This window comes from Oncorhynchus mykiss, chromosome 8 (genome assembly GCF_013265735.2).
Source record: "Oncorhynchus mykiss isolate Arlee chromosome 8, USDA_OmykA_1.1, whole genome shotgun sequence".
Classification (NCBI taxonomy): Eukaryota; Metazoa; Chordata; class Actinopteri; order Salmoniformes; family Salmonidae; genus Oncorhynchus; species Oncorhynchus mykiss.
Window position 1 is genome coordinate 42,333,595 of NC_048572.1, and position 27,610 is coordinate 42,361,204.

The 27,610-nt window shown below is 41.9% G+C and overlaps 1 protein-coding gene across 3 annotated transcripts in view; it reads right to left on the minus strand.

Annotated features, from left to right (window-relative positions):
• Positions 1-7,087: 7,087 nt before the first annotated feature.
• Positions 7,088-27,610, minus strand: part of klhl18 (kelch-like family member 18) — a 79,406-nt gene continuing 58,883 nt past the window's right edge. For 2 of the 3 annotated variants that reach the window (XM_036985479.1, XM_036985477.1), the window contains 4 exons: positions 23,574-23,796; positions 19,804-19,908; positions 17,793-17,904; positions 7,088-9,958 (listed from right to left, as the gene is read on the minus strand). In XM_036985479.1, the coding sequence (XP_036841374.1) occupies positions 9,572-9,958; positions 17,793-17,904; positions 19,804-19,908; positions 23,574-23,796 (827 nt within the window). In that variant the 3' untranslated portion in view covers positions 7,088-9,571. The remainder of the gene's footprint in view (positions 9,959-17,792; positions 17,905-19,803; positions 19,909-23,573; positions 23,797-27,610) is intronic. The other variant, XM_036985478.1, reaches the window with a different exon arrangement.

The window sequence follows — 27,610 nt, forward strand, 5'->3', positions numbered from 1 at the left end:
AACATTACTCGCCCTAGCAGAGTTGGTTAGGCTGTTACAGTATGTTATCCAGAGCATTGGTGACTGCAACTGTGCTGTCAGATCGTCATTCAGAGCGTTTCGTGTTCAGAACACAAGCTGGACGCTCTGGTCAATAAGTTGGGTTGTCTGGCTACTTCCAGACACGTAATGAGAGAACACCCCTCTCTGACCATTTTACTTCCCTAGCAGAGCTGATAAGGCAGTTTATGTTATCCAGAGTGTTGGTGACTGTAACAGTGCTGCTGGCAACAATTGAATTACACTTTGTTGCCAACGTTTACTGACACCAGACATATTCAACAGGTGGTGAGCATTCAAAAATTAATCAGTTATTCTGCGCTCTGGCACACTAAGATGAGGGTCTTTTAAGAAATCTAGCTAACTAGCTAAACAATGGACCATAATCACAACTCATGACGTTACTACCTTGCATGAATCTGCAGGGAGCTAACCAACCAGGTCTCATTGTTATAACTAGTCAAGCAAATGTGTCTGAGATACTATAGAATAAGATCATACACACAGCGTTAGCTAGTGACCCAGCCAGCTAACGTTAGCTCACTAACAGTACACTTGAAATTAAACCACTGTCAAAATTAGAAACATGTAATATCTGGAGATGTAGCTAGCTAGATCATCTTACCAGTATACATCATTGCTGGACACGTCTCCTGACTGTCTGATGCCATGCACAATGTAATCCAGACTGGGGTTTTCCCCATCTCCTTAGGCTAGCTATCATACTCTCATTCCACTGATTTCAAAACTCGGTCCTCCAGAAAGTGGAGAGCATACGCATAACATTAGCTAGTGAGCCAGCCAGCTAATGTTAGCTAGCTAACAGTACACTTTACCTTGACATTAGGTTTATGCAGTTTTACTACACAATACATTTTTTTTAAAGTCGCGTTTGACACAATTACCTAGATATACTGACCAGCTCTATATGGCAGACCAATCCAAACTCATCTCTCGGCATGTCCAGCCCACTCATTATCTCAGTCAATCATGGCTAGCGGGAAGGTTGCTCTCTTTCTGTGGCTAAACCAAATAGGCTCGTAATTTAACTATTTTATTCCTATTTACAGATGGCATACAAGTTTGATTTTAAGGCACATGAAAGTTCATATGTTCGAGAAGACATTTCTGCCAAAAAACGCACTTTGATTAAAAAAAACATTTTATGTTCCAACAGCTCTCCTGTGAAGACGTGACTTGCGACACATAGTTTCCTGAATCGGGTACAGCGTTAGACATGAGCTTCAGCTCAGATAGACTATATTGTAGATCTAAATTTGATTATAATGTCACTCTCGCTGTGCATGCTGCATATGCATAAGATACTGCTGAGCATTTTAGTAGGACATTAGGCTATTTAAATAGTAATGATGGTTGCGTAGTTGCTGTATGTTTTATGCTATGTGATGGCATGTCATGGCTAAGCTGTGCTGCTCTGTAGCAGTCTACTGTATGATCTTGTCTCTATACATGTCTTCTGTTTATATAACCATGTATGTCTTTTCTATTCCAAATTCAGTCAGGCAAATGCAGCCTCAGGACACTTCAGCATGCAGTCTGCTCAGGAATCCATCTTCCTACTGTTCATGACCTACGGAGAAGCAACGAACATGCATATCAAAGAGTATCTCAAAGAGTATCTCTCCTCTCTCAGTTGGGTTGGGATTACATTAGGCTTTTCCAGAAGCACAATATGCTATTTTTCTTTAATTTTGCATGATCTCTTAAGTTCTGTTTGCATTATAGACTGTTCTCTCTGCTACCGCATGTCAAGCCGTACCGGAGCGCGGTGTCTAGGTCCAAGAGGCTTCTAAATAGCTTCTACCCCCAAGCCATAAGACTCCTGAACATCTAATCAAATGGCTACCCAGACTATTTGCATTCCCCCCGCTTTTTTTTACACTGCTGCTACTTTGTTATTATCTATGCATAGTCAATTAATAACTCTACCTATGTGTACATATTACCTCAATTACTCGACTAACCGGTGCCGCCGCACATTGACTCTGTACCGGTACCCTCTTCATGTACAGTGCCTTGCGAAAGTATTCGGCCCCCTTGAACTTTGCGACCTTTTGCCACATTTCAGGCTTCAAACATAAAGATATAAAACTGTATTTTTTTGTGAAGAATCAACAACAAGTGGGACACAATCATGAAGTGGAACGACATTTATTGGATATTTCAAACTTTTTTAACAAATCAAAAACGGAAAAATTGGGCGTGCAAAATTATTCAGCCCCCTTAAGTTAATACTTTGTAGCGCCACCTTTTGCTGCGATTACAGCTGTAAGTCGCTTGGGGTATGTCTCTATCAGTTTTGCACATCGAGAGACTGACATTTTTTCCCATTCCTCCTTGCAAAACAGCTCGAGCTCAGTGAGGTTGGATGGAGAGCATTTGTGAACAGCAGTTTTCAGTTCTTTCCACAGATTCTCGATTGGATTCAGGTCTGGACTTTGACTTGGCCATTCTAACACCTGGATATGTTTATTTTTGAACCATTCCATTGTAGATTTTGCTTTATGTTTTGGATCATTGTCTTTTGGATCATTGTCTTGTTGGAAGACAAATCTCCGTCCCAGTCTCAGGTCTTTTGCAGACTCCATCAGGTTTTCTTCCAGAATGGTCCTGTATTTGGCTCCATCCATCTTCCCATCAATTTTAACCATCTTCACTGTCCCTGCTGAAGAAAAGCAGGCCCAAACCATGATGCTGCCACCACCATGTTTGACAGTGGGGATGGTGTGTTCAAGGTGATGAGCTGTGTTGCTTTTATGCCAAACATAACGTTTTGCATTGTTGCCAAAAAGTTCAATTTTGGTTTCATCTGACCAGAGCACCTTCTTCCACATGTTTGGTGTGTCTCCCAGGTGGCTTGTGGCAAACTTTAAACGACACTTTTTATGGATATCTTTGGGGAAATGGCTTTCTTCTTGCCACTCTTCCATAAAGGGCAGATTTGTGCAATATACGACTGATTGTTGTCCTATGGACAGAGTCTCCCACCTCAGCTGTAGATCTCTGCAGTTCATCCAGAGTGATCATGGGCCTCTTGGCTGCATCTCTGATCAGTCTTCTCCTTGTATGAGCTGAAAGTTTAGAGGGACGGCCAGGTCTTGGTAGATTTGCAGTGGTCTGATACACCTTCCATTTCAATATTATCGCTTGCAGTGCTCCTTGGGATGTTTAAAGCTTGGGAAATCTTTTTGTATCCAAATCCGGCTTTAAACTTCTTCACAACAGTATCTCGGACCTGCCTGGTGTGTTCCTTGTTCTTCATGATGCTCTCTGCGCTTTTAACGGACCTCTGAGACTATCACAGTGCAGGTGCATTTATACGGAGACTTGATTACACACAGGTGGATTGTATTTATCATCATTAGTCATTTAGGTCAACATTGGATGATTCAAAGATCCTCACTGAACTTCTGGAGAGAGTTTGCTGCACTGAAAGTAAAGGGGCTGAATAATTTTGCACGCCCAATTTTTCAGTTTTTGATTTGTTAAAAAAGTTTGAAATATCCAATAAATGTTGTTCCACTTCATGATTGTGTCCCACTTGTTGTTGATTCTTCACAAAAAAATACAGTTTTACATCTTTATGTTTGAAGCCTGAAATGTGTCAAAAGGTCGCAAAGTCCAAGGGGGCCGAATACTTTCGCAAGGCACTGTAGCCTCCATATTGACTCTGTACCAGTACCCCCTGTACATAGCCTCCACATTGACTATGTACCAGTACCCCCTTTATATAGCCTCCACATTGACTCTGTAGCGGTACCCCCTGTACATAGCCTCCACATTGACTATGTACCAGTACCCCCTGTATATAGCCTCCACATTGACTCTGTAGCGGTACCCCCTGTATATAGCCTCCACATTGACTCTGTACCGGTAACCCCGGTACCTGAGGTGGGAGACTCTGTCCATAGGACAACAATCAGTCGTATATTGCACAAATCTGGCCTTTATGGAAGAGTGGCAAGAAGAAAGCCATTTCTTAAAGATATCCAAAGAAAGTGTTGTTTAAAGTTTGCCACAAGCCACCTGGGAGACACACCAAACATGTGGAAGAAGGTGCTCTGGTCAGATGAAACCAAAATTTAACTTTTTGTTAACAATGCAAAACGTTATGTTTGGCATAAAAGCAACACAGCTCATCACCTTGAACACACCATCCCCACTGTCAAACATGGTGGTGGCAGCATCATGGTTTGGGCCTGCTTTTCTTCAGCAGGGACAGTGAAGATGGTTAAAATTGATGGGAAGATGGATGGAGCCAAATACAGGACCATTCTGGAAGAAAACCTGATGGAGTCTGCAAAAGACCTGAGACTGGGACGGAGATTTGTCTTCCAACAAGACAATGATCCAAAAGACAATGATCCAAAACATAAAGCAAAATCTACAATGGAATGGTTCAAAAATAAACATATCCAGGTGTTAGAATGGCCAAGTCAAAGTCCAAACCTGAATCCAATCGAGAATCTGTGGAAAGAACTGAAAACTGCTGTTCACAAATGCTCTCCATCCAACCTCACTGAGCTCGAGCTGTTTTGCAAGAAGGAATGGGAAAAAAAATTCAGTCTCTCGATGTGCAAAACTGATAGAGACATACCCCAAGCGACTTACAGCTGTAATCGCAGCAAAAGGTGGCGCTACAAAGTATTAACTTAAGGGGGCTGAATAATTTTGCACGCCCAATTTTTCAGTTTTTGATTTGTTAAAAAAGTTTGAAATATCCAATAAATGTCGTTCCACTTCATGATTGTGTCCCACTTGTTGTTGATTCTTCACAAAAAAATACAGTTTTTTATCTTTATGTTTGAAGCCTGAAATGTGGCAAAAGGTCGTTCAAGGGGGCCGAATACTTTCGCAAGGCACTGTAGCCTCCACATTGACTCTGTACAAGTACCCCCTGTATATAGCCTCCACATTGACTCTGTACCGGTACCCTCTTCATGTAGCCTCCACATTGACTCTGTACCAGTACCCCCTGTATATAGCCTCCACATTGACTCTGTACCGGTACCCCCTGTATATAGCCTCCACATTGACTCTGTACAAGTACCCCCTGTCTATAGCTTCCACATTGACTATGTACCGGTACCCCCTGTTTATAGCCTCCACATTGACTCTGTAGCAGTACCCCCTGTATATAGCCTCCACATTGACTCTGTACCGGTAACCCCTGTATATAGCCTCCACATTGACTCTGTACTGGTACCCCCTGTCTCGCTATTGTTATTTTACTGCTGCTTTTTAATTATTTGTTATTTTTATTTATTATTTCTTTCTTCTAATTATTATTTTTTGAACTGCATTGTTGGTTAAGGGCTTGTAAGTAAGAATTTCACTAAGGTCTACCTGTTGTATTCAGCGCACGTGACAAATAGAATTTGATTGTGAAGGCTTTCAACACTGTTGACCATTCACTACTAATTCGTAGACTGTCTGAAATTGGCCTGGTCAGGCCTGCAATTGGCTTGAAAACTATCTGACAGAGTACATAATGTGTTTCTTCTGATGGCGTTGTCAAGTTTCCTTAATATTACTAAAGATGCCACCCAAGGGTCGATTTTTTTTCTATATAAACAATATTGGTTTGTCTGTACGAAATAATAACCTCCACTTGTATGCAGACGATACTGTTGTGTACTCTTTCAGAACTAATCTGCCTTTTTTTGCTTTCCTTTGTTGAGCTGAAATTGGCAGGTAAAAGTAAGCATATGTTATTTTCCAAAAAGGTTAAAAATTTAACTGAATATTTATGCATTGGATGGTGCCCACATTGATCGTGTCTGGTATCTGGATTGATACAAAGCTATCTTTCAAAAAGCATATTGATGAGGTAGTTAAGAATTTCAAAATGGGCTGCTTCCTTTATAGGAATAGGGCATGCCTTTCATTAAAATCTTGAGGCTAGGGGGCAGTATTTTGATGTTTGGATGAAAAACGTGCCCAAAGTAAACTGCCTATTTCTCAGGCCCAGGCCCATATAATTGGCAGATTGGGATAGAAAACACTCTAAAGTTTCCAAAACTGTCAAAGTATCGTCTGTGAGTATAACATAACTGATATTGCAGGTGAAAACCTGAGGAAAATCCATCCAGGAAGTGCTGTTTTTCTGAAACCTCTCTTTTCCATTGCAAGCCTGTTCTCCATTTAAAGGGATATCAACCAGGATAATTTCCCTATGGCTTCCACAAGGTGTGAACAGTCTATAGACATGGTTTCAGGCTTTTATTCTGAAAAAATGAGCGGGAATGATCACATCGCGTCAGTGGATAGCCAGATGTCCTCAGATTTGTGCATGCGTGCGCCACTGGAACGAGACCTTTTCTTTCTCTCTTCTATTGAAAAGGGTCCTGTCCGGTTGAAATATTATCAATTTATTGTAAAAACATTATTTATTATAAAAAACGTTTGACAAGTTTCTACGAACTTTACGGATACTAATTGGAATTTTCATCTACCCCTGACCACACGAGACTGTGGATTACTAAACAAAACGCGCCAACCAAATGGAAGTTTTTGGATATAAAGAGAATCTTTATCGAAGAAAATGAACATTTATTGTGTAACTGGGAGTCTCGTGAGTGCAAACATACGGAGATCATCAAAGGTAAGTGATTAATTTTGATTGGTCACGAAAGTCAGAAAAGCAATCTACTTTGCTGCTAGCTGTTTGTAATGTTTGTAATGTTTTGTCTGCTGAGAGCTGTCCTCACATAATCGCATGGTTTGCTTTCACCATAAAGCCTTTTTGAAATCTGACATGCCAGGTGGATTAACAACAAGCTAAACTGTGTTTTGGTATGTCGCACTTGTGATTTCATGAACATTAAATATTATTTGTAATTTAATTTGAATTTGGCGCTCTGCAATTCACAGGATGTTGACGAAAATGATCCCGCTAAAGGGATCTGTGCGCCAAGAGGTTTTAATAGCAGAAAACAAAACATTCAGTTGACATTCATACCGATTATGGTGATATCGTCTATATGAATGCGGCTCCCACTGTATTGAAACCATTGGACGCAGTTACTCATAGCGCACTGCGCTTTATTTACAGATGACAGGTTTCCTACATATCACTGCTTTCTGTATCAGAAAGTAAGCTGGCCCTCTTTGAATACTCAGATCAACGCATTGCAATATTTTTGTTTATAAAGCTCTCTTACACAAACATCCGCCATACCTTACTTCAACGTAACCTAAAGATGTACGAGCTACCAGACCCGGTCTCAGATATGGCTAACTCTGGAGAGCCCTTCAGTGTCCACTAAGTTAGGTAGATCTGCATTTAGTTTATTTGCACCTTACTTGTGGAATGATCTCCAGAACTCTCTAAGGTTGGATGTTTTGGTGCCACTAGAGCAGTTCAGACGACTGGTTGATTTACCTTTTTACTGAGGAATGTGTTTGTTTTTCCATGATCGTGTTTTGTAAGTTACTTGTAAATTTGGTATGTTTTTATTGCGTTGCAATTGTAAATATTGGGAATTTATATGATTGTGTGCAGTGCTCCCTTATAAAGAGGCCATGGTCTCAATGGGATGTCCCTGTTTATATAAAAAAAATGTCTGCAACTCAACTTGCACCAATTGTAATGGTTTTGAATGCCCTACTAACGGATGGAATCCTACATTCTCCCAAAATGCTAGTCAGATTATTCTTGACGTTGCTAAATGAACTGCTAACAAATTCATAAACAGTTTGGAGGAAAGAACACCCTAGGGAAGTCATTAAAAAAATCACTATCCCTTCAAGCTTACATATTTGTGATAGTAGTACTAATCGTAAAGTTAAGAATCAAGAAACAACAACAAAAGAATGCACTAATAAATACAATTTGTAGCCTGGGACCAGACAGTACCAAGTGAAGAGCAGTAAGAATACTGCAAACATAATAATGCAAAAAAAAAAATATATATATATATAAAATGTGTGTGTAATATATTACCAGAACATCAGCAGAAATAAGCTAAACATCAACAGTTCACAGTAATTAATCCCAAATGAAAGTTATTTAAATCGTGACAATGCAGCAGATAAAGTCTGACAAACAAGTCTATAAAGCAATACTACATCTCACTGTACAATCCATTTTCAATTACATTACACAATACCTCATTCTTAAAATAGTTTGCCACTGTTGTTCCAAGGGAATGGCAAGCTCCCACACAACGTTACCAGTGGCAGATGCAAAAAAAATAATCAGAATGTTACTGGAATGCTCCCTAAATGTGCTGCACACAGTCTGCTTTTGACATATTCAATATTTTGGGTAATAAAGCATAACATTTGCAGCTACATCGTCGCTATGCACTCTTCAAAGCACACTTCATATTTTAGCCACTTAAGTTCTCCCATACTATTTTATAATAAAAGATGAAATTGCACTTTGAGCAGAGGTGCGTTCAACAAGGGTTCTGTTTGTGATGAACATGTTACTTAGTAACAATTTCAGTTGAATGATTTTGAATGAAAGTTATGGTGAAACATTAAAAAGCTAAATGTTTGCAAGGATTACCATGACAGTTTAGCAATGAGAATCAAACTGAAAATGACTTTCCTATTCCTACTACATGTAATAGAAAGCCTAGGTGGTGGCAGTTTACACCCGAAACAGATATTTTACGTTCGCAGCACACTGTTAGCGAATTTTCGCAGCTAACAGAAGACAAATGGAATACGTTAGCAAACTATTTCCTCTGTTGAACGCACATGAGGTGTTGTTCATTTTGTTTAAACAATTTGAAGGGTTATCAAGTTGCTATACAACTTGGTGTTGTGGCATCGTAATGCAATCAACCGAAAGACAGTTCTTCAGTTCCCTTTTGCTAAGATCCTTGTTGGGAAAACAGTTCCCACAATCAAAGGGCAAGGAGTTATGGTGGTCAGTTACTTTATAATAATATTCATAAGCAAATGATCCCAATCAAAATAATACCTATTTTCCCAAAACACAAAGAAATTCACCAACATTGTGAAACCTGAAACCATGACAAGGCTTCCAGATCAGATAGTGCAACTCAATCCTCAGTACAATGGTGCAGACATTGATAGTGATAGTAACATTCGGGACAGATTCTGGTATGAAGTATCACTTCAAGGTTGTAAATTCTGATGCACATATCATACGATACAAGTCCACACTTGTCCTGCTATTCATTCATCGCTCTCTTAATCTACGTGTTCACTGCAAGTTAATTTATTGTCGCTCCTGCCAAATAGGAGCTTAGAGCCTAATGGTCAGTTACCTCCGGCCATCCCAAAACCCCAGCCTCTGTATCCCTACAAACTACGCAACTGAATCCCAACATATATTTATTTACTCATGTACTAATGCCCTATGAACATTCTCATTATAAACCTTTCAATGGTACAATGGCTAAACCAGACTTAATGGTTTGAACTGTGGTACCTGGTATACAGAAACATACATTTATACCTTTTTCTTGTTAATTGATTTAAAAAATAATTGACAAAAATCTAAAAGTCTTTGGGCTTTTGGGGATGGTAGGGGTTAAGCAGGCTGAAGGGGTATACAACCAACACCCACCCCACCCTCGTGGCACACCATGGGTGCCATGAATGTCCAGCGGTTGGTCTCAGCGTCGTACATCTCTACAGAGCTCAGGTTGGATTGTCCGTCATAGCCACCCACGGAGTAAAGCCTGCCACAGTTTGCCACCAGTGAGACTCTGCTGCGCCGTGTGTTCATGGCCACCAGGTGGCTCCATTGGTCTGCCACTGAGCTGTACACCTCGGCCCCGCTGAGGAACCCGGAACCATCATAACCCCCCGCCACATAGAGCTGGCTGCCAAGGGCTGCAGCGCCGTGACGACAGCGCTTGTTCATCATGCCAGCAACGGGGTGCCAAAGAGCTGTGTGCTGGTTGTAGTACTCCACCTACAGGATGGGAGGGGTCATTAGTCATTCTCTTTCAGAGTCTAATGCATTTTAAAGGGTATGTTCACGATTTAAGAGATTATGGACTTTTTAACATTCACCCGTGATATTGATTGAGCCAAACTGTTTATGAAATGTAAGCTATTAATTGGTTAAACAACCAATTAATTGGTCATTGATTATTGTTACAAGAGCAGCCTCCAGTAGATTAGCCTGATTAGAATGGAAGTGGAAGGGCATAGCTTGTTTAAACAGCACTAAAATGTCAATTTTGTAAATGCTAAATTGCCTATGCAGCCAAATAATTTCATCAGAGATTATACATGGGTATAGTACCAGATACGCTTAAAAAAACTATTTGGATCAATCAACACCATCACAGACGAGTGGTAAAAAGGACATTTGAAGAAAACACTTTTTTGTCAGAGTCTTAGAATCCTGCTCGCTAAGAGTTTGGAGCGGGGAGTGGGGATTGAAGGGTTTGGAGCGGGGAAGAGAAGGGTTTGGAGCGGGGAGCGGCGAGAGAAGGGTTTGGAGCGGGGAGCGGAGAGTTTGGAGCGGGGAGAGTAAGGGCTTGAAGCGGGGAGGAAAAGGGTTTGGAGCGGGAGTGAAGGGTTTGGAGCTGGAAGGAGAAGGGTTTGGAGCGGGAAGGAGAAGGGTTTGGAGCGGGGAGGAGAAGGGTTTGGAGCGGGGAGGAGAAGGGTTTGGAGAGGGGAGCGGAGAGAGAAGCGTTTGGAGCGAAGAGAGTAAGGGCTTGGAGCGGAGAGAGAAAGGGCTTGGAGCGGAGAGAGAAAGGGCTTGGGGCGGGGAGAGAAAGGGCTTGGGGCGGGAAGAGAAAGGGCTTGGGGCGGGGAGAGAAAGGGCTTGGGGCGGGGAGAGAAAGGGCTTGGGGCGGGGAGAGAAAGGGTTTGGAGCGGGGAAGAGAAGGGTTTGGAGCGGGGAAGAGAAGGGTTTGGAGCGGGGAAGAGAAGGGTTTGGAGCGGGGAAGAGAAGGGTTTGGAGCGGGGAAGAGAAGGGTTTGGAGCGGGGAGCGGCGAGAGAAGGGTTTGGAGCGGGGAGCGGAGAGTTTGGAGCGGGGAGAGTAAGGGCTTGAAGCGGGGAGGAAAAGGGTTTGGAGCGGGAGTGAAGGGTTTGGAGCTGGAAGGAGAAGGGTTTGGAGCGGGAAGGAGAAGGGTTTGGAGCGGGAAGGAGAAGGGTTTGGAGCGGGAAGGAGAAGGGTTTGGAGAGGGGAGCGGGGAGCGGAGAGTTTGGAGCGGGGAGAGTAAGGGCTTGAAGCGGGGAGGAAAAGGGTTTGGAGCGGGAGTGAAGGGTTTGGAGCTGGAAGGAGAAGGGTTTGGAGCGGGAAGGAGAAGGGTTTGGAGCGGGGAGGAGAAGGGTTTGGAGCAGGGAGGAGAAGGGTTTGGAGAGGGGAGCGGAGAGAGAAGCGTTTGGAGCGAAGAGAGTAAGGGCTTGGAGCGGAGAGAGAAAGGGCTTGGAGCGGAGAGAGAAAGGGCTTGGGGCGGGGAGAGAAAGGGCTTGGGGCGGGAAGAGAAAGGGCTTGGGGCGGGGAGAGAAAGGGCTTGGGGCGGGGAGAGAAAGGGCTTGGGGCGGGGAGAGAAAGGGCTTGGGGCGGGGAGAGAAAGGGTTTGGAGCGGGGAAGAGAAGGGTTTGGAGCGGGGAAGAGAAGGGTTTGGAGCGGGGAAGAGAAGGGTTTGGAGCGGGGAAGAGAAGGGTTTGGAGCGGGGAGCGGCGAGAGAAGCGTTTGGAGCGAAGAGAGTAAGGGCTTGGAGCGGAGAGAGAAAGGGCTTGGAGCGGAGAGAGAAAGGGCTTGGAGCGGAGAGAGAAAGGGCTTGGGGCGGGGAGAGAAAGGGCTCGGGGCGGGGAGAGAAAGGGCTTGGGGCGGGGAGAGAAGGGGCTCGGGGCGGGGAGAGAAGGGGCTCGGGGCGGGAGAGAAGGGGCTCGGGGCAAGGAGAGAAGGGGCTCGGGGCAAGGAGAGAAAGGGCTCGGGGCGGGGAGAGAAAGGGCTTGGGGCGGGCAGTAGGCAGTCAAGGTTTTGGAGCGGGGAGTGAAGGGTTAGAAGTGGGGAGTAAAGGGTAAGAAGTGGGGATGAGAAGGGTTCGGAGCGGGGGGCGAAGGGTTTGGAACGGGGAGCGAAGGGTTCGGAGCGGGGAGCGAAGGGTTCGGAGCGGGGAGCGAAGGGTTCGGAGCGGGGAGCGAAGGGTTCGGAGCGGGGAGCGAAGGGTTCGGAGCGGGGAGCGAAGGGTTCGGGGCGGGGAGCGAAGGTTTCGGAGCGAGGGGGGGGGGGATTGAATCCCCGTCTGATGGGGAGAGGCATATATACAGTGGGGCAAAAAAGTATTTAGTCAGCCACCAATTGTGCAAGTTCTCCCACTTAAAAAGATGAGAGGCCTGTAATTTTCATCATAGGTACACAACTATGACAGGCAATTTTTTTTCTAATTTTCAGAAAATCACATTGTGGGATTGTTTATGAATGTATTTGCAAATTATGGTGAACAAATAGGTATTTGGTCACCTACAAACAAGCAAGATTTCTGGCTCTCACAGACCTGTAACCTCTTCTTTAAGAGGCTCCTCTGTCCTCCACTCGTTACCTGTATTAATGGCACCTGTTTGAACTTGTTATCAGTATAAAAGACACTTTTCCACAACCTCAAACAGTGACACTACAAACTCCACTATGGCCAAGACCAAAGAGCTGTCAAAGGACACCGGAAACAAAATTGTAGACCTTCACCAGGCTGGGAAGACTGAATCTGCAATAGGTAAGCAGCTTGGTTTGAAGCACTCAACTGTGGGAGCAATTATTAGGAAATGGAAGACATACAAGACCACTGATAATCTCCCTCGATCTGGGGCTCCACGCAAGATCTCACCCCGTGGGGTCAAAATGATCACAAGAACTTTGAGCAAAAATCCCAGAACCACACGGGGGAACCTAGTGAATGACTTGCAGAAGGCTGGGACCAAAGTAACAAAGCCTACCATCAGTAACACACTACGCCGCCAGGGACTCAAATCCTGCAGTGCCAGACGTGTCCCCCTGCTTAAGCCAGTACATGTCCAGGCCCGTCTGAAGTTTGCTAGAGAGCATTTGGTTAGATCAAACCAAAATATAACTTTTTGGTAAAAACTCAACTCGTCGTGCATCCAAAGAACACCATACCTACTGTGAAGCATGGAGATGGAAACATCATGCTTTGGGGCTGTTTTTCTGCAAAGGGACCAGGACGACTGATCCGTGTAAAGGAAAGAATGAATGGATCGTGAGATTTTGAGTGAAAACCTCCTTCCATCAGCAAGGGCATTGAAGATGAAACGTGGCTGGGTCTTTCAGCATGACAATGATCCCAAACACACTGCACTGCACGGGCAACGAAGGAGTGGCTTTGCAAGAAGCATTTCAAGGTTTTGTAGTGGCCTAGCCAGTCTCCAGATCTCAACCCCATAGAAAATCTTTGGAGGGAGTTGAAAGTCCGTGTTGCCCAACAACAGCCCCAAAACATCACTGCTCTAGAGGAGATCTGCATGGAGGAATGGGCAAAAATACCAGCAACAGTGTGTGAAAACCTTGTGAAGACTTACAGAAAACGTTTGACTTCTGTCATTGCCAACAAAGGGTATTGAGATAAACTTTTGTTATTGACCAAATACTTATTTTCCACCATAATTTGCAAATAAATTAATTAAAAATCCTACAATGTGATTTTCTGGATTTTTTTTTCTAATTTTATCTGTCATAGTTGAAGTGTACCTATGATGAAAATTACAGGCCTCATCTTTTTAAGTGGGAGAACTTGCACAATTGGTGGCTGACTAAATACACTGCTCAAAAAAATAAAGGCAACACTAAAATAACACATCCTAGATGTGAATGAATGAAATATTCTTAATAAATACTTTTTTCTTTACATAGTTGAATGTGCTGACAACAAAATCACACAAAAATGATCAATGGAAATCAAATTTATCAACCCATGGAGGTCTGGATTTGGAGTCACACTCAAAATTAAAGTGGAAAACCACACTACAGGCTGATCCAACTTTGATGTAATACCCTTAAAACAAGTCAAAATGAGGCTCAGTAGTGTGTATAGCCTCCACGTGCCTGTATGACCTCCCTACAACGCCTGGGCATGCTCCTGATGAGGTGGCGGATGGTCTCCTGAGGGATCTCCTCCCAGACCTGGACTAAAGCATCCGCCGACTCCTGGACAGTCTGTGGTGCAACGCCACGTTGGTGGATGGAGTGAGACATGATGTCCCAGATGTGCTCAATTGGATTCAGGTCTGGGGAACGGGCGGTCCATAGCATCAATGCCTTCCTCTTGCAGGAACTGCTGACAGGGCCAACCGCACCAGCATATGGTCTCACAAGGGGTCTGAGGATCTCATCTCGGTACCTAATGGCAGTCAGGCTACCTCTGGCGAGCACACGGAGGGCTGTGCGGCCCCCCAAAGAAATGCCACCCCACACCATGACTGACCCACCGCCAAACCGGTCATGCTGGAGGATGTTGCAGGCAGCAGAACGTTCTCCACGGCGTCTCCAGACTCTGTCACGTCTGTCACATGTGCCCAGTGTGAACCTGCTTTCATCTGTGAAGAGCACAGGGCGCCAGTGGCAAATTTGCCACTCTTGGTGTTCTCTGGCAAATGCCAAACGTCCTGCACGGTGTTGGGCTGTAAGCACAACCCCCACCTGTGGACGTCGGGCCCTCATACCACCCTCATAGTCTGTTTCTGTTTCTGACCGTTTGAGCAGACACATGCACATTTGTGGCCTGCTGGAGGTCATTTTGCAGTGCTCTGGCAGTGCTCCTCCTGCTCCTAATTGCACAAAGGTAGCAGTCCTGCTGCTGGGTTGTTGCCCTCCTACGGCCTCCTCCACGTCTCCTGATGTACTGGCCTGTCTCCTGGTAGCGCCTCCATGCTCTGGACACTACGCCGTCAGACACAGCAAACCTTCTTGCCACAGCTCGCATTGATGTCCCATCCTGGATGAGCTGCACTACCTGAGCCACTTGTGTGGGTTGTAGACTCCGTCTCATGCTACCACTAGAGTGAAAGCACCGCCAGCATTCAAAAGTGACCAAAACAACAGCCAGGAAGCATAGGAACTGAGAAGTGGTCTGTGGTCACCACCTGCAGAACCACTCCTTTATTGGGGGTGTCTTGCTAATTGCCTATAATTTCCACCTGTTGTCTATTCCATTTGCACAACAGCATGTAAAAGTTATTGTCATTCAGTGTTGCTTCCTAAGTGGACAGTTTGATTTCACAGAAGTGTGATTGACTTGGAGTTACATTGTGTTGTTTAAGTGCTCCCTTTATTTTTTTGAGCAGTGTACTTTTTTGCCCCACTGTATACAGTACCTACTGAAAGTCTTCACATCTTTTGCACAGTTTTCACATGATGCTCCCTTCCTTTAATATCTAGAAATGCATAAATTGTGATTTTTCCCCACTGATCAACGCAACCTACTGCACACTTTAAAAGTTCCACAAAAAAAGGTATAATTGTGTATTATATTGATGGTGTAGCATCTTCACACCCTATAGTTGATACTTAGTGGAAGCACCTTCGGCAGCAAATACAGCTGTGAATAATTGTTATTCATTTCCACCAATATTGCACAACTTTTGGGGCAACATCTATCCATCATTCTCAGCAAAATTGCTCAATCTCAGTCAAATTGGTCGGGAATCATTGATGGACTGCAATATGTTAGTATTATCTTTGATTTTCAACCAGTTTTAAAGTTATTTATTTATTTTTACCTTTATTTAACTAGTCAAGTCAGTTAAGAACAAATTGTTATTTTCAATGACAGGATTTGAGGAGTTGAACTTTGAGGAGTTGAACCACTAGGCTACCCTGCCGCTCTCAGGGCTGAGACTAGACATATTTTGTGAACATTTTTGTTCCTGATCTTAAGATGTACCACAGCAAGGAGTATGAAAATGTTTGTTCCTGATCTTAAGATGTACCACAGTAAGGAGTGCGAAGGCCTACATTATGTAATCAAAAATTCTAATTTCATTTTCAAGTAGGTTGTGTTGATCTGAAGAAAAATATCTAATCCTTTTTTAGATTTAAAGGGGCCATACATGTCACATTTCCCACCTGCAAATAGTGCCTAATAGACCTAATCCTCTCCTGTTCATCTACAGTGCCTTGCGCAAGTATTCGGCCCCCTTGAACTTTGCGACCTTTTGCCACATTTCAGGCTTCAAACATAAAGATATAAAACTGTATTTTTTTGTGAAGAATCAACAGCAAGTGGGACACAATCATGAAGTGGAACGACATTCATTGGATATTTCAAACTTTTTTAACAAATCAAAAACTGAAAAATTGGGCGTGCAAAATTATTCAGCCCCTTTACTTTCAGTGCAACAAACTCTCTCCAGAAGTTCAGTGAGGATCTCTGAATGATCCAATGTTGACCTAAATGACTAATGATGATAAATACAATCCACCTGTGTGTAATCAAGTCTCCGTAGAAATGCACCTGCACTGTGATAGTCTCAGAGGTCCGTTAAAAGCGCAGAGAGCATCATGAAGAACAAGGAACACACCAGGCAGGTCCGAGATACTGTTGTGAAGAAGTTTAAAGCCGGATTTGGATACAAAAAGCTTTAAATATCCCAAGGAGCACTGTGCAAGCGATAATATTGAAATGGAAGGAGTATCAGATCACTGCAAATCTACCAAGACCTGGCCGTCCCTCTAAACGTTCAGCTCATACAAGGAGAAGACTGATCAGAGATGCAGCCAAGAGGCCCATGATCACTCTGGATGAACTGCAGAGATCTACAGCTGAGGTGGGAGACTCTGTCCATAGGACAACAATCAGTCGTATATTGCACAAATCTGGCCTTTATGGAAGAGTGGCAAGAAGAAAGCCATTTCTTAAAGATATCCATAAAAAGTGTTGTTTAAAATTTGCCACAAGCCACCTGGGAGACACACCAAACATGTGGAAGAAGGTGCTCTGGTCAGATGAAACCAAAATGTAACTTTTTGCCAACAATGCAAAACGTTATGTTTGGCGTAAAAGCAACACAGCTGAACACACCATCCCCACTGTCAAACATGGTGGTGGCAGCATCATGGTTTGGGCCTGCTTTTCTTCAGCAGGGACAGGGAATATGGTTCAAATTGATGGGAAGATGGATGGAGCCAAATACAGGACCATTCTGGAAGAAAACCTGATGGAGTCTGCAAAAGACCTGAGACTGGGACGGAGATTTGTCTTCCAACAAGACAATGATCCAAAACATAAAGCAAAATCTACAATGGAATGGTTCAAAAATAAACATATCCAGGTGTTAGAATGGCCAAGTCAAAGTCCAGACCTGAATCCAATCGAGAATCTGTGGAAAGAACTGAAAACTGCTGTTCACAAATGCTCTCCATCCAACCTCACTGAGCTCAAGCTGTTTTGCAAGGAGGAATGGGAAAAAATGTCAGTCTCTCGATGTGCAAAACTGATAGAGACATACCCCAAGCGACTTACAGCTGTAATCGCAGCAAAAGGTGGCGCTACAAAGCATTAACTTAAGGGGGCTGAATAATTTTGCACGCCCAATTTTTCCGTTTTTGATTTGTTAAAAAAGTTTGAAATATCCAATAAATGTCGTTCCACTTCATGATTGTGTCCCACTTGTTGTTGATTCTTCACAAAAAAATACAGTTTTATATCTTTATGTTTGAAGCCTGAAATGTGGCAAAAGGTCGCAAAGTTCAAGGGGGCCGAATACTTTTGCAAGGCACTGTACCTTAGTCCTGTCAGCAATTTGCAGGTTGTATGTCAAATGGCATCCTTACCGTATTGAAGATCTGTAAACCGTCATGACCACCAGATACAAAAATCCTTCCATCAAAAACAGTCACCCCAGCTGCACTGCGACTTGCACTCATCTCTGTCATTACTGTCCACCTGCACGAGTGTATAAGGAAAAGCAGGTGCACTTTAATGTTGATACAGATGGGCTACACCTTTTCACTTAATATAAAAGTCACACTAACAACATGATACATTTGAAAATAGTTTTACATACTTGATATGTGTGATGTGATATGATCTAAAGTAATGGTTTTGGATAGAACTGGATAAGTGTAAGGAAGTAAAACACAGCAGAAATACTCAAAATGAATGTTACAAAATATGACATTAGCAATAAAAATATATATATAAAAAAACTTTTACATTCCTCCACAACCAAGCTCAGAATTAAAAGGTAGAGTCGGCAGGGCTCCCGAGTGGCGCAAGGCACTGCATCTCAGTGCAAGAGGTGTCACTACAGAGCCTGGTTCGAATCCGGCCGTGATTGTGCGCCTCCCTATGGGACTCCCAATTGGCGTCCGGGGTAGGCCGTCATTGTAAATAAGACTTGCCTAGTTAAATAAAGGTTTAAATAATAATAAAATGTGTTTTAAATGCATTAAGTCAACAGCAGTATCAGGCCAACTTCCACAACAGTTCATGTGGAGGTAGGAGCATGTATATACACTGAGTGTACAAAACATTAAGACCACCTGCTCTTTCCATGACAGACTGACCAGGTGAATCCAGGTCAAAGCTATGATCCCTTATTAATGGCAGTTGTTAAATCCACTTCAATCTGTGTAGATGAAGGGGAGGAGACAGGTTCAAGAAGGATTCTTAAACCTTCAGATAATTGAGACATGGATTGTGTATGTGTGCCATTCAAAGGGTGAATGGGCAAAACAAATGGGATATGTTAGTAGATGCCAGGCGCGCCGGTTTGTGTCAAGAACTGCAACGCTGCTGGGTTTTTCACGCTCAACAGTTTCCCATGTGCATGAAGAATGGTCCACCACCCAAAGGACATCCAGCCAACATGACACCAACTGTGGGAAGCATTGGAGTCAACATGATCCAGCATCCCTGTGGAGCGCTTTCAACACCTTGTAGAGTCCATGCCCTGACGAATTGAGGCTGTACTGAGGACAAAAGGGTATTCCTAATGTTTTGTAAATACATCAATGTCAATTAAGGGTCAAATGTGGAAGTAGCTCCATCTTCTCCTTCAAGGGGGAATTGTTGCTGTACGGCAGACACCTATCCCGAGTGGCGCAGTAGTCCAAGACACCGCATCTCAGTGCGAATCCAGGCTGCATCACATCCAGTCGTGATTAGGAGTCCCCATAGGGCGGCGCACAATTGGCCCAGCGTCGTCCGGATTTAGCCGGTGTAGGCCGTAATTGTAAATAAGAATCTGACTTGCCAAGTTAAGTAAAGGTTACATTTAAAAATCCAATCCTCACAGATCTCCACAAGTACAATGGGTGTAGGGGCTAGGTCAGTGATACGTAAATGGCAGCCTATTAAAATAATTTTAGAATGTCATACAAAAGTATTACTGTGTGTGAACTTTCAAATCCATTCTGTCATTACTAAATATGCAAGGTATTTTAATTACACATTTTTTTAACACAAAAAACATTGAATTAATAAAATAAAATATTTGAATTGATCGTCTTCCTCAAATGAAGGGGATGATGACGCAATGTTTGTGAGAGAGAGGGAATCTGATTTAATTGGTCCTCAACTCACGGCTCAAAAATCATCCAGGATAAACTGAGTTAGCCTGCCCCGGAGCAGGTTAGTTCTGAAGCATTTGTTGCCATAGAAATATACCTGGCTAAAAGGTGAGCCACTTTCATGGTACCGGTTATCCCGAGTGGAACTCAGAGTTGACCAAAGTTACCTCACTAACTCCTCAAACCAGGTACGTAGTATACCCTCTGGTCTAGCTTGACTGGGAATTCAGGGAGTCAAAGTAAAGTAAATCACATAGGAAATGTACAGAACCTGTTGGCTTCTGGAGAGTAGCACTCTACTGAGTTGAGTGAGGATTTGCCATCATAGCCCCCGCACACATAGATATGTCCGTCAACCACCACTGTTCCCATTGCACTGCATTCGGAGAGATGGAGAAAGGGGAACGAGGATAAACACACAATAACGTGTTTTTGCAGACCCATCAGCTGGATCAAGAAGCTCCTGTCCATTTAACTAGGGTTTTCGCCAATGGTGTATAAAAACCATAGAATCTACAGTAACAGTCAAAAGTTTGGACACACCTACTCATTCAAGGCTTTTTCTTTATTTTTACTATTTTCTCCATTATAGAATAAAAGTGAAGACATCAAAACTATGAAATAACACATGGAATCATGTAGTAACCAAAATAGTGTTAAGCAAATCAAAATATATTCTTCAAACAGCCACCCTTTGCCTTGATGACAGCTTTAGACACTCTTGGCATTCTCTCAACCAGCTTCACCAGGAATGCTTTTCCAACAGTCTTGGAGGAGTTCCCACACATGATGAGCACTTGTTTGTTGGCTGCTTTTCCATCACTCTGAGGTGAAATTCATCCCAAAACATCTCAATTGGGTTGAGGTCAGGTGATTGTGGAGGCCAGGTCATCTGACGCAGCACTCCATCACTCTCCTCCTTGGTCAAAATAGCACTTACACAGCCTTGGCCATTGTCCTGTTGAAAAACAAATCATAGCCCTCTAAGCGCAGATGGGATGGCGTATCGCTGCAGAATGCTGTGGTAGCCATGCTGGGTAAGTATGCCTTGAAATCTAAATAAATCACTTACAGTATCGCCAGCAAAGCACCATCACACCTCCTCCTCCATGCTTCACGCTGGGAACCACAGATACAGAGATCATCCGTTCACCTACTCTGCGTCTCACAAAGACATGGCAGTTGGAACCAAAAATCTCAAATTTGGACTGCAGACCAAAGGACAGATTTTCACCGGTCTAATTTACATTGCTCATTTTTCTTGGCCCTTCTTATTGGTGTCCTTTAATACTGGTTTCTTTGCAGCAATTCGACAACGAAAGCCTGATTCACGCAGTCTCCCCTGAACAGTTGATATTGAGATCTCTGTTACTTCAACTCTGTGAAGCATTTATTTTGGCTGCAATTTCTGAGGCTGGTAACGCCAATGAACTTATCCTCTGCAGCATAGGTAACTCTGTCTTCCTTTCCTGTGGCGGTCCTCATGAGAGCCAGTTTCTTCATAGCGAATGAACTTTCAAAGTTCTTGACAATTTCCGGATTGACTGACCATCATGTCTCAAACTAATGATGTGCTGTCATTTCTCTTTGCTTATTTGAGCTGTTCTTGTATTGACCTTGTCAAAACACAACTGATTGGCTCAAAAGCATTAAAAAGGAAAGAAATTCCACAAATAAACTTTTAACAAGGCACACCTGTTAATTGAAAAGCATTCCAGGCGACTACATCATGAAGCTGGTTGAGCGAATACCAAGAGTGTGCAAAGGGTGGCTACTTTGGCAAAGGGTAGCTACTTTGAAGAATCTCAAATATAACATATATTTTGATTTGTTTAACTCTTTTTTTGATTCCTACATGACTCCAGGTGTTATTTCATAGTTTTCATGTCTTCACTATTATTCTACAATGTAGAAAATAGTAAAAATAAATAAAAACCCTGGAATGAGTATATGTGTAGCAAACTTTTGACTGGTACTGTATGTCTATGCTTTCCCCAGGGCTTATTTGATTCATGTATGAGATGACGTTCAAGTACACCAAGTTGAGTTGTAGGTTACATGACTTAAATAGGGTGGGTACTCGTAGAACTTGTCACAATAGTAGCTGTTCCACAACTATCATTGTTTGGTTTGGGGGATAATTAATTTACTTGTTTGAATGCAGTCTATGGACAAAGAGTGACAGCAATTTGGTTTTGATAAACTAGCCAATGCCAACATATACTAATAAATTGCATTCAGGGACCAAAATCCCAGTCAATTACTATTTATCATGTTTTAAATTGCATGCCTGATTCCTCTCCAAATAATTTTAAACCTATTAATTTACAAGGACCACAGCACTTTAGTGCAAAGTAAAACATGTGAACAATCCTCCGTTAAGCATTTTAGAATGTCTCGATCAGCTACTAGGTAGATAAAATAGGGTAAATTTGTAGCCTACTAAACAACTTATCAAAATCTACAGGTAATCAGTACATCTACAAGTAATCAGTATACTGTATCTACTTAAAAATGGGTCGTTCTATAGGAATTTAATCACTTTTCGACCACACCCATTTTGCTTTGAATGAAACCTTCCATACATGGTTGCCGATGGTAGAAATTTTGGACCTGAATGCAAAAACATTCATGAGATAGAGGTGCTTAAATGCGACCAATTTTGCATACCCCACCCTACCATGAGACATCCATGGCAGCATCAATGAAAAATATGAATAGTTCAGATGTTATATGAAAGCTTATAAACAGGGTTTCAAATCTGTTTTATAATATCTAGAAAAAATATAAACGCAACATGCAACAATTTCAATGATTTTACTGAGTTACAGTTCTTATGAGGAAATTAGTCAATTGAAATAAATGTATTAAGCCCTAATCTATCGATTTCACTTGAATAGGCCGGAGCATAGCCATGGATGGGCCTTGGAGGGCATAGGCCCACCCACTGGGGAGCAAGGCCCAGCCAATCAGAATTAGTTTTTCCCAACAAAATGGCTTTATTACAGACAGAAATTCTCCTCAGTTGTCTGGGTGGCTGGTCTCAGACAATCCTGCAGGTGAAGAAGCCCGGCTGTGGAGGTCCTGAGCTGGCGTGGTTACATGTGGTCTGCGGTTGTGAGGCTCTAAAACGACATTGGAGGTAGCTTATGGCAGAGAAATGAACAATCAATTCTCTTGCAACAGCTCTGGTGTACATCCCTGCAGTCAGAATGCCAGCCGTCCAAGAGAAATACGCCTTTTGTGTGTATGGAACATTTCTGGGATCTTTTATTTCTGCCCTTGAAAAATCAATTATCTAAAAGATTTTTGTTATTTTCACATACAGTTGCGGACAAATATATCTGAAACCTTGCACTTTTCTTAAATAAATTGAAATTTATAAAAACTTGCCCCCCACACAGTATTAGATCTTCAACATTACAGAATTATTTAAAAATAAATTGTACTTAAGTTACCAAATGTTTTATTTGGAAAATAAACAAAATGGCATGCTCATAATTATTAACATGAACGTTAAAGGTACATTTTTTTGTAATGTTTTTCAAAATGAACGAGAAACTATCAAATAGTTTGACAACCCTATGCAATCGCGCGACATTACATGAAGGCCAATCATGGCTCAGCCTCTACCTTGAAATTCTGGGAAATTGAGAAAGTTTCTTTCCTCCAGAGGTGGCAATATGGTGAGGAAATTGTTAAGAGAGGCACTTTGGATCGAATGCTTAGATTACATGGAGCCAAAACGTCTGATTGAACAGCTCTCTCCTTTTTTGTAAACACATTTTTCTTTGTTTGTTTATTTCTCTGTCTTTTGTTATTCAAGTTGAATGTATGTGTAGGAATTTTGAATCTTGAATAACCTTTGAGCACCTATCTCCTGAATGTTTTGGTATTCAGGTTCAAAATGTCCATTACTGACTACTTCTACCATGGAGAAACATTTATGGAAAGTTTAATTTATATCAAAAGGGGTGCAGTCAAAGTGATTGAATTAATATAAAACAACCCTAAAGTACATAATTAGAAAGATATTCTCACCTTCGTTGACTGTTCATGCTAGCAACACATGTCCAAGTATCCGTTTCTGGGTTATAGACCTCCACTGTGCTTAGCCGTGATTGTCCATCATATCCACCGATTGCGTAAAGTAACCCATTGACAACTGCCACACCCACTCGACTTCGAGCTGTACTCATTGGCTGACAGCGTTCCCAGCAATTTCCAATTGGGTCAAATACTTCAACTACAGTCAATGAGTCACCTGGATAAAAAAAAACATGCACAACATTTAAACAAAAATAAACAAGTTAGGGTGTAACGAATAACTTAGTCCATGATTTGATTTGAGTCCATGATTTGTTTTTGGGTCACGGTTTCAAATAACTTCCAATGGCTTGTGTACTGATATTTGGGTCATTCCACAAAGAGTGCATTTTGAGTCCCTTTGATATTTTAAGTAGAAATTGTGCACCAACATTACATTTTAAAAGACTTTCAAAGTTTACCAGTAAACTATCTGAGTTTTTGTAACTTAAGGATTTTATGTTATTTATAACAAGACATCTAGTAGCCCTTTTGAATACCTAAGATTATCACAGATTGTCTGTAATTATCTCTGGCCCTCTGTGTGGCCTTAACACATGTAAAATATATATTTATAAATAAAAAATAGAATGACAGTTGTAAAACATGATCCTAAATATAAACCAACTTAGCGAATACCACAGATGTTTAATATGAGGGTTTCAGCTAGAAATATATTTTATATAATTTTTTATACACACATGTTTTTACTATATCTATGTATTTCTTGTACATTTTTTGGAACCAAACTGGTGGTAGTTGTGAAAAAAGTCAATAGTCGGAAGAGTTTATTGAAAAAGAATGCCAATGTTGATTTTCTCTCTCCATTAAATTAGTCTATTTTCTCTTTAACCATACACTAGAAAGTCATGGACAATATAACACACATAGAGTTGAAGTCGGAAGTTTACATACACTTAGGTTGGAGTCATTAAACCTCATTTTTCAACCACTCCACAAATGTATTGTTAAACTATAGTTTTGGCAAGTCGGTTATGACATCTACTTTGTGCATGACAAGTCATTTTTCAAACAATTGTATCACAATTCCAGTGGGTCAGAAGTTTACATACACTAAGTTGACTGTGACTTTAAACAGCTTGGAAAATCCAGAAAAGTATGTCACGGCTTTAGAAGCTAATGATAGGCTAATTGACAACATTTGAGTCAATTGGAGGTGTACCTGTGGATGCATTTCAAGGCATACCTTCAAACTCAGTGCCTCTGCTTGGCATCATGGGAAAATCAAAAGAAAATCAGCCAAGACATCAAAAAAAAATTGGAGACCTCCACAAGTCTGGTTCATCCTTGGGGGCAATTTCCAAACGCCTGAAGGTACCACGTTCATCTGTACAAACAACGCAGCCGTCATACCGCTCAGGAAGGAGACGCGTTCTGTCTCCTAGAGATGAACGCACTTTGGTGCGAAAACTGCTAATTATTCCCAGAACAACAGCAAAGGACCTTGGAGGAAACAGGTACAAAAGTATCTATATCTACAGTAAAACAAGTCCTATATCGACATAACCTGAAAGGCCGCTCAGCAAGGAAGAAGCCACTGCTCCAAAACCGCCATAAAAAGCCAGACTACATTTTGCAATTGCACATGGGGACAAAGATTGTACTGTTTGGAGAAATGTCCTCTGATGAAACAAAAATAGAACTGTTTGGCCATAATGAACATCGTTATGTTTGGAAGAAAAATGGGGAGGCTTGCAAGCTGAAGAACACCATCCGAACCGTGAATCACAGGGGTGGCAGCATCATGTTGTGGGGGTGCTTTTCTGCAGGAGGGACTGGTGCACTTCACAAAATAGATGGCATCATGAGGCAGGAAAATGATGTGGATATATTGAAGCAACATCTCAAGACATCAGTCAGAAAGTTAAAGTTTGGTTGCAAATGGGTCTTCCAAATGGACAATGACCCCAAGCATACTTCCAAAGTTGTGGCAAATCGGCTTAAGGACAACAAAGTCAAGGTATTAGAGTGGCCATCACAAAGCCCTGACCACAATCCTTTAGAAAATGTGTGGGCAGAACTGAAAAAGCGTGTGCGAGCAAGAAGGCCTAGAATATATATTTATTATAGAAGGTCTTATATATATTTATTATATACATACATACAATTGAAGTCGGAAGTTTACATACACCTTAGCCAACTACATTTAAACTCAGTTTTTCACAATTCCTGACATTTAATCCTAAACGTCTGTACCTCATTTTAAGGTCAACCCCGTTACGTGAACTGAACTTTTAATTATGGTGAAACTATTCCTTTTTTCTCTCTCCCCCCCCCCCCCCCAAACATTGAATATATAATAGTCAAATCATTGTGTAAAAGCAGTTGAGCTGGTGGAAAACTGAGCCCGTTGAGCATAACAAGTGAACCAACATAAAATGTTATCCTTTTTAGATAAAACTATACTAAATATATTCACATCACCAAATATGTGGTTAAAACACACTGTTTTGCAATGGTCTAAGGTAATCTCAACAGCACCTTCTAGGGTAGCACCAACCTGTAGCTGGAGGTAAGCTATTATCCATCCTCCTCTGGGTACTTTGAGTTCAATACAAAACATCTGTCTCATCCTACAGCCCCTTGTCTTGGCTAAGTTGGGAATATGTGTGAAAAAAACAGGTAAAAAGGCACTAAATACATTCCGGGAGGTGAAATATAAAAATTTGGACAAATGAGCAGTGTAAAATACAAACATTTAGGAAAAGTCAGCAAAGAGCAGGACGTCTCCACTACCAGTGTCAACACTTTCCTGACATGAACTGAAGCTGAAGCCATGTCTCATGTGCCCTCTCATCCACTGGCAGACAATGTTTGCTTTCCAAGCACTGAGTAACCCTGTCAATTTTCTCTCATTACTGTATGTAGACTCAATCAATCACACAGTGCTAACTAAATAAAATACATTTTTATATTAATATCACATTTCTGGGTAACAATTAAAGGAGAAGTTTACACAAAATTCACAAGTGATTTCATACATTGAGACTAGTTCAGTGGAGTTTGCCCGCACTCCCTGTAGTGTTGTACTGAAACAGCTGCAAAAATGGTCAGGTGACTCATGACGTTGCTGGATGCAGGCATTAATCTGCTCAGTTCCCAGTGAATTCAAGATTCAGAAATCCGCGAAGTCTGGACATGTGTTGTTTTGTTGAAAGCGTCTGACCGAATGAGTCACCTGACCCATTTTTGCAACTGTTTCAGTATAGCACTAACAGGGAGAGTGAGGGCAAATTCCACTTAACTGGTTTCAATATATGCAATCATTTGGGAGTTTCCGGGTTTTGGATAAACTTCTCCTTTAAGTACCTTACTGTAATAGTTTTCCATTAAAATGGTCAAAAAGAAAGCAATAATTTTTCTAAGACTGTCTGGGAGTGGTCTGAGTGAGGAGGGGAAAACTGGAAACTAGCTGTTATTGGTCTATTAAACTTCACCCATGCAAAATCTGCTGATTAGAAGTATAGATTCAGATTGTATTTTCAACCAGCAACTATCATATTTTTTCACACTTCTACAGTGTTAGTTTCATCAGCTGTTGTACAATATGATACAAAACACAGTAAAAACATACATTGAGTGTGCACTGTGCACTGGGCCTTTAAGTAAAACTGTTAAAGTGAGAATCCTTAATTGGTGAAACTGCAATGTCCATTTGGGATATTACAACAACAAAGAATTACTGCAAACAACTAACATCGTTTGCTTTCCTCAGACATTGCACAGGCGATAGAACAGCAGAATATGTACTGCAAAAAATATTTTTTTTCATCAACACCACAAGAATTGCAAAGGTGTTGGGGGGGGCAAACAGTGGCAGTGTTTCCGCAAATGCGGATTAGATCTTTACATCTCACAGACCCTCTGGCAATTTCATTGTAAAATAGTAAATTCACCACTTTTTAACCTCATTCATTATCTCCAGCACCACACCATAAAAGGCATGTTTATACTTTCGGGAGTTAAATAGA